Here is a 7,923-nt window from a genome sequence, read left to right on the forward strand (position 1 = left end):
CCGGTGGGACATGCCAGGAACACCTCACCAGGGAGGTGTCCAGGAGGCATCCTACTCAGATGCCCGAGCCACCTCAACTGGCTCCTCTCAACGCGAAGGAGCAGCGGCTCGACTCTGAGTCCCTCCCGGATGGCCGAACATCTCACCCTATCTCTAAGGGAGAGCCCAGACACCCTGCGCAGGAAACCCATTTCAGCCGCTTGTATCCGAGATCTTGTTCTTTCGGTCATGACCCACAACTCATGACCATAGGTGAGGGTTGGAACGTAGATCGACCGGTAAATAGAGAGCTTCGCCTTTCGGCTCAGCTCCTTCTTCACCATGACAGACCGATACAGAGTCCGCATCACAGCAGATGCTGCACCGATTCGCCTGTCAATTTCCCGTTCCATCTTACCCTAACTCGCGAGCAAGACCCCAAGATACTTGAACTCCTCCACTTGGGGCAGATTCTCATTCTCGACCCGGAGAGAGCACGCTACCCTTTTCCGACTGAGGACCATGGTCTCAGATTTGGAGGTGCTGATTTTCATCCCAACACTCAGCTGTGAACCGCTTCAGTGAGAGTTGGAGGTCGCGGCTTGTAGAAGCCAACAGCACCACATCATCTGCTAAAGGCAGGGATGGAATACTGAGGCCACCAAACTGGACCCCCTCAACACCTCGGCTGCGCCTAGAAATTCTGTCCATTAAAGTTATGAACAGAATTGGTGACAAAGGGCAGCCTTGGCGGAGTCCAACCCTCACCGGAAACGAATCAGACTTACTGCCGGCAATGCGGACCAAACTCTGACATCGGTGATACAGGGACCAAATACCCCTTATCAGGGGCTCAGTACCCCGTAGTCCCGAAGCACCCCCCACAGAACTCCTTGAGGGACACGGTCGAACGCCTTCTCCAAGTCCACAAAACACATTTAGACGCTCGACGACCCTGCTAAGGGTGCAGAGCTGGTCCACTGTTCCACGGCCAGGAGGAAAACCACATTGCTCCTCCTGAATCCAAGATTCGACCTCCCAACTGACCCTCCTCTCCAGCACCCCTGAGTAGAGCTTACCAGGGAGGCTGAGGAGTACGATTCCTCTGTAATTGGAACACACCCTCCGGTCCCCTTTCTTAAAAAGGGAGACCACCACCTGGTCTGCCAATCCAGAGGCACTGTCCCCGATGTCCACGCGATGTTGTAGAGGCGTGTCAACCATGACAGCCCCACAACATCCAGAGCCTTTAGGAACTCCGGGCGGATCTCATCCACCCCCGAGGCTTTGTCACCGAGGAGCTTTTTAACTACCTCGGTTACTTCAACCCCAGAGATAGGAGAGCCCACCTCGGAGTCTCCAGGCTCTGCTTCCTCAATGGAAGGCGTGTCAATAAATTGAGGAGGTCTTCAAAGTATTCTCCCCATCGCCCCACAACGTCCCGACTCGAGGTCAGCAGCACCCCATCTCCACTATACACAGTGTTAATGGTGCACTGCTTTCCTCTCCTCTCCTGAGACGCCGGGTGGTGGACCAGAATTTCCTTGAAGCCGTCCGGAAGTCATTTTCCATGGCCTCACCAAACTCCTCCCACACCCGAGTTTTTGCCTCAGCAACCGCCGAAGCTGCATTCCGCTTGGCCAGCCGGTACCCGTCAGCTGCCTCCAGAGTCCCGCAGGCCAAAAAGGCTTGATTGGACTCCTTCTTCAGCTGGACAGCATCCCTTCGGGGATTGCCGCCACAACAGGCATCGCTTGCGCTCACAGCTCCGATCGGCTGCCTCAGCAATGGTGGCACAAAACATGGTCCACTCGGACTCAATGTCTCCCCGCCTCCGTGGGCAAAGTTCTGCCGGAGGTGGGAGTTGAAACTCCTTATGAGAGGGGATTCTGCCAGACGTTCCCAGCAAACCCTCACAATACGTTTGGGTCTGCCGGATCGGATCGGCATCTCCCCCACTATCGGAGCCAACACTCCACCAGGTGGTGATCAGTTGACAGCTCCGCCCCTCTCTTTACCAGAGTGTCTAAAACATGCGGCCGCAAATCCGATGATACGACTACAAAGTCGATCATCGAACTGCGGCATAGGGTTTCCTGGTGCAAAGTGCACATATGGACACCCTTATGCTTGAACATAGTGTTCGTTATGGACAATATGTGGCGAGCACAAAAGTCCAATAACAGAACACCACTCGGGTTCAGATCGGGGGGCCGTTCCTCCCAATCACGCCCTTCCAGGTCTCACTGTCGTTTCCCACGTGAGCATTGAAGTCCCCCACCAGAACGATGGAGTCCCCAGTGGGGGGGTGCTCTCCAGCACACCCGCCAAGAACTCCAAAAAGGCTGGGTACTCTGCACTGCCGTTTGGTGCATTGGCACAAGCAACAGTCAAGACCCGTCCCCCCACCCTAAGGCGGAGGCAGGCTACCCTCTCATCCACTGGGGTAAACCCCAATGTACAGGCGCCAAGCCGGGGGCAATAAGTATACCCACACCTGCTCGGCGCCTCTCTCCCTGAGAAACTCCAGAGTGGAAGAGCGTCCAACCCCTCTCGAGAGGACTGGTACCAGAGCCTAAGCTGTGTGTGGAGGTGAGCCCGACTACATCTAGTCGGAACTTCTCAGCCTCACACGCCTTCCCTGCCAGAGAAGTGACATTCCATGTCCCAAGAGCTAGTTTCTGTAGCTGGGAATCGGACCGCCAAGGTCCGTGCTTTTACAGCTGCCCAGCTCACAGGGCACCCGACCCCCTTGGTCCCTCCCACAAGTGGTGAGCCCATGGGAAGGGGGACCCACGTTGCCTTTCCGGGCTGAGCCCAGCCGGGCCCCATGGGTGCAGGCCCGGCCACCAGGCGCTCGCCAACGAGACCCGCCTCCAGGCCTGGCTCCAGAGGGGGGCTCCGGTGACCCGCGTCCAGGCAAGGGGAAACGAGGTCCAATATTGTCATCCATCATAAAGGGTCTGACAATTTTGAACAAAAAAAACCTGTATTACCATCCTGTATTACAAAGACGCCGATATTGTCATTGTCTATAAACATATATCTTAACCATAACTTAACCATATATCACGTTCGACTGGTTCCACTAGTTCAAAGTGCAAGGCATGCAACATGGCATTCTGATTAATTTTGTATTTGTGGAATATGAGCTAAGCAGAAAAATCCACCTGTGTTTAGCCATCGCAGGGGGCTGACATTTTCAGTCGACACTTTCTGTCGAATGAAAATGACATCACAGTTGCTGAGGGCTCCGGTAACAACCCATCACGGTCCACCTGTTTTCTGAAGTTGAGCCATGGCAAAAGGGCTGCCCCTGGCTGAGATGGACAAAAACAGGTGGATTTTAATGCTTAACTCATATTCCACAAATGCAATATTAATCACAATGCCGTGTTTAAACTAGTGGAGCTGCATAGAACATTATCTTGTAAAGAGCACTTTTTGGGTTGACTTTCCCTTTGAATGTTTAAAAGGACAATGTTCTGGAAAAATGTTCTGGCAACCTTGAGTTGACCTTCAACCCAGACCTGAATCATTTTTTTCTGGCAACTTAAAAAAAACAACACACAACAGCAAATGAAACCAAAATAACAAATACAAATAGCCAAATAAATCAGTAAAAACTAAACACAACTGCAAATGAAAAAAAAATAAAAGCAAATGACATTAAACACATTGACATTAACCTATGGGCTGATATTTGTGCCACGAAAAACTGAATATGAATATTGTAATTTGAATTTGAATAGCGAAACTTGAATTATTGAATTGAAAAACTGAATCTAAATTACATAAATTGAATTTGTTTAATTTGAATCTTTGCTTAAAGTGGAAGTCAACCCAAACAAATTTTTCTCAAGAATATGTTCCCAGCAGGCCCACTAGTTGAAACACCGCATTCTGATTAATTTTGCGTTTGTGGGATTGGTGTTAATCCACTCATTTTTAGCCATCTTTGGTGGCGGCCATTTTGTCTTCTGTCGACTCAAAATGACATCACAACTGCTCACAACGACCAATCACGGCTCAGATTCAGAAAACAGGTCAGCCGTGATTGGCCGTCGTGAGCAGTTCTGATGTCATTTTCAGATGCAAAATTAATCAGAATGCCGTGTTTCAACTAGTGGGCCTGCTGGGAACATATTCTTGAAAAAAATATGTTTGGGTAGACTTCCGCTTTAAAAAAAAAAATTGAATCTGAATTATACAAAATTTTTATTTGAATTCCTCACTAAAAATTCAATTCTGTATATTTTTTCACACTTAGTTTTACTGATACAAATTAAAATCTTTTCCACACAGATTCTGTTCGCTTGACTTTTCATTCAGTTTCACGAGTAAAAATTTTAACTTTAAATGCTCTCTTAGTTCATGTGAGGAACAATCTAGGCTCTTGAAGATGAGCATTTCCTCCTTCTCCTCTTTGTCCAATCAGCATTTATGTTTTGATCACGTGACACGAGCTCTCCGGAAAAAAGTCATGTCATGTCATCTTCCAAACCGCTTATCCTATATAGTGTTGCGGGGAGTTGCTGGAGCCCATCCCAGCCGTCAATGGGCGAAGGCAGACTACACCCCGAACTGGTCGCCAGCCAGTCGCAGGGCACACATAGACAATGTCACTGAGCGGGAATCGATCCCACGCTGCCCGCACACAACTCAGGCGTGTGTACCACTACACTATCAGGGATCCGGAAAAAAGTGTTACTTCCTAAGCGGCTCTTAATGTTTAAACACCTTTCTTCAACCATTGTGGTCCAAGTCATTGGGTCACGGAGGGATGAAAAGGTGCTTCCCTTAGGAAAAGACAGTGTACATTCAGCAACACCAAAATGAAGTCCCGTTGTCAGTATTTCTCGATTTCTGAGTTGTTTTTTTTTTTTTTTTTCAAACCATCACGCCAGCATTGAACTCCATGCCTTAGGTATTACTGACACCTAGGGGTAGAATCAGCACACAGCATGTATCCATAGACAGTGGGGGCTCATAACTATAATTATAGCAGTCCGCCTGGTTGTTTTTGTCTTTTTCTCTCCCAATAAATGTCAGAAAATGCCAGATTTTGCCAATTTTCGCCCTTTTTTCCAGGAACTATGGAAGTTTCATGATCTGGCAAGTCAATATTATAGGTTATAACTAGAGATCGGGATTCTGTCCCAGGGACGGAACAATATAATGATTACTCCGTCCAACCAGCCATGCATCTGATCTCCCTCACATACAAACGTCTACTGTCAGGTTTATGTCATGTTTTTTCCTTTGTTTGTGTGAATTTTAATTGTCTGTTGTTTTGTTTAGCTACAGGTATTCTTTTTTGTGTTTCTTCATTTGCAGTTAAGTTTTATTTATTTTGCTTGTTTAGTTCTTTTTTTTTTTTTTTTAATTTGCTGTTGTGTTTTTTTTCTAAGCTTGTGTCTTGTTTTTGAGTTTTGAGTTTGTTGTGTGTATTGTGTTGCTTTTTTTGTGTTTTTTGATTTGCTGTTATTTGTTTTGTTATGCACTTCAGGGCTACCGTATCCAGTACGCAGCAGTTTTTTTGTAACATGCTGTGATTGTTTTTTCAGACTGAGCTATAATTTGTTGAAAAGAAACTGACGTTTGTGAAGCATGTTGGAGTAATTAAAATATTGTTCCCTGAACTCAATAAGGCCTAAAGCGCCTGGCTCAACATCTCCTCAAAACCTAAGGGCGACTATAGAATCGCCCTCTTAAACCTGAGGTTCTGCCAGAAATTCAACACCCATAAAATAATTAATCTCAGCCCCTGTATCAGATAGAAACGTAATTCCAAAATAATTTGAGAGCTTAGACATGTGGCTTTCACACAGAGTTATTATTATTTACTGTTTCAATCGAAGACTATTTTCAATTTAAAAAATCAAGTGGTGATTACCATTCTTTATTCGGTTACAAAGACGTTGCTATCGTCATTGTCATCAAACATATATCTTAACCATATACTGTATCACAATGGACTGGTTCCACTGGTTCAAAGTCCACAAGCGCGTCGTCTTTTTCACTGCCATCATTTGTTTCAGAGCTCCCGCAATCATCGCCATTAATGCCCGAAAAAATTCCGGGACATCCTCTGTGATGTCACGACACGGTCACATGTATATTCTGATGCATTTCATTGGGCTTGAACCCATTAATTGTCAGCCATTCGCAGCACAGCTAAGATCCTTTGTGCCAGCCATTTTTTAGCATTTTGCCCCATCGTTGAAGGCCCACAGAATATTGTGTTTTATGACTATATAGACATGGGACCTACCAAAAGAAATATTAGACTCTCTTCTTTCATTAGGAAACAAAAGTTTATTTCTAGCATTTGTCATTGTTGAGTAATCTGCAGTAGAACATAGGCAAGTTTCTCAGAAAATCATTTTTCTGGAAAAAAAAAACCTTGAGAAATCAAGGGTTTTGTTTAAAAGACTTATTTCAAGTAAAACTTCAACTGTGGCACCAATATTTTTTGCTATTATGACACCTCAGATATATAACCAGTACTTTTCTTCTAAAAAAACAAACAAAAAAAAACAATTCTAAAAAAGCAATTTTGATGGCAAAAAACAATGTGCAACATTGTGCTACATACAGGCGCATTCATGTGTGCGTGCGTGCGTGTGTGCGTCCGCTTGTGTTATTTTTATATCTTTTGGGGGGGTATGGGAGGTTGGAAGCCCACGAAAGGATACACACCATATTGTTCAACACACCAGTACATAGTGAGAGTTGTTTTTGTACAAACCCAGTGATAAAAGTCACTGCCAAAAAGCCCTTACCTTTAATTTGGCCCAGTCAATCCAAAGGGGGAAATACTCCTCAAAGAATCGTGTAATCCTTTGTATCGATGGTGCCGCCCTGCACCGCCCCCCCACCGCTGACGTGTCAGAGAGCCACAGGAAAAAAGAAGTAGCTGAAACTTTGTGATTAATTGCATCAGAGTCTTGGGCATCAATTGCACACAAAAACACATTTCTCGAGTTAACTTGTGGATGGGGCTATACTATTGGATTATAAAAAATGATTTAAAACGAGGTAGTCATCAAATGAGTTAAAGGAAGAAAGACACAACAGCGCTCTGTTCTGCGCTCACGCCCTTAATGGGTTAAGCAAAGCCAGTCATTTGGATGGTGCTCAAATCCCTGCTAGATTATGTTAGAGACCACAGAGAAACAAGTACAAATGTAAAATAGTCAAGTTATTCTGTACCAAACAGATGTTTTTGGCTCCTCATCCCTTGTTGTCTTGGAAGCGGTACAGACATTTACAGAAGAAAACAAAATGGTTCACACAGCATAACTCTACTGTGCAGTGAAAAGCATACAGAATGTTTACATTTGTGACATCATTGTGTTCTGACTAGAAAGTCCATTAGTATCTGTCAACAGAATTCTGAAGACCCTACATAGAGATGCAACAAATATGGCAATCTTATTGTTTGGTGTGCTCTTGAATCAAGGAATTCCCTTGGAAAAATCAAGATCAACAAAGCTGCAGTATCCCACTCTGAAGTTTGAAGATGTTGGTGGTAATGAAGAGACATTGACCGTAAGTAACATTTTTCATTAGTTCATCCACAATTATACAGCACCTTGAAAAAAAAAATTAGATCCCCTCAACTGTTTCCCATTTTGCCACCTTACAACCATAAACTTGCGTGTTTTTTTTTCTCAAGATTTTTTCAGTTTTACAATGAATCAATCAGGTAAGGCAGGTGTGTCAAGATCATTTTTGTCACGGTCTGTATCATAGTTACAGTATGATTTCCCTCAGAGGGCGTTCACAGTTATGACTGTGAACTCAAGTAATTGTATGATCGCTTCATATTACATATGCTACACAGAACAAATTGATGAATAACTAGTTTGGAGAGTCGTAGTGTGTTAAAATATTTTTTTGGAAAGGGGGATTAGTAGTAAAAAAATGCTTTCAATATTT

At 44.9% G+C, this 7,923-nt stretch overlaps 1 protein-coding gene across 3 annotated transcripts in view; it reads left to right on the forward strand.

Annotated features, from left to right (window-relative positions):
- Nucleotides 1-7,923, forward strand: part of nvl (nuclear VCP like) — a 148,328-nt gene that overhangs the window by 61,360 nt on the left and 79,045 nt on the right. For all 3 annotated transcript variants that reach the window (XM_086045707.1, XM_086045708.1, XM_086045709.1), the window contains one exon: nt 7,445-7,533. In XM_086045707.1, coding sequence (XP_085901833.1) covers nt 7,445-7,533 — 89 coding nt within the window. The remainder of the gene's footprint in view (nt 1-7,444; nt 7,534-7,923) is intronic.

This window comes from Filicampus tigris, chromosome 11, assembly GCF_054856515.1.
Source record: "Filicampus tigris isolate MCC_2025a chromosome 11, RoL_Ftig_1.0, whole genome shotgun sequence".
NCBI lineage: Eukaryota > Metazoa > Chordata > Actinopteri > Syngnathiformes > Syngnathidae > Filicampus > Filicampus tigris.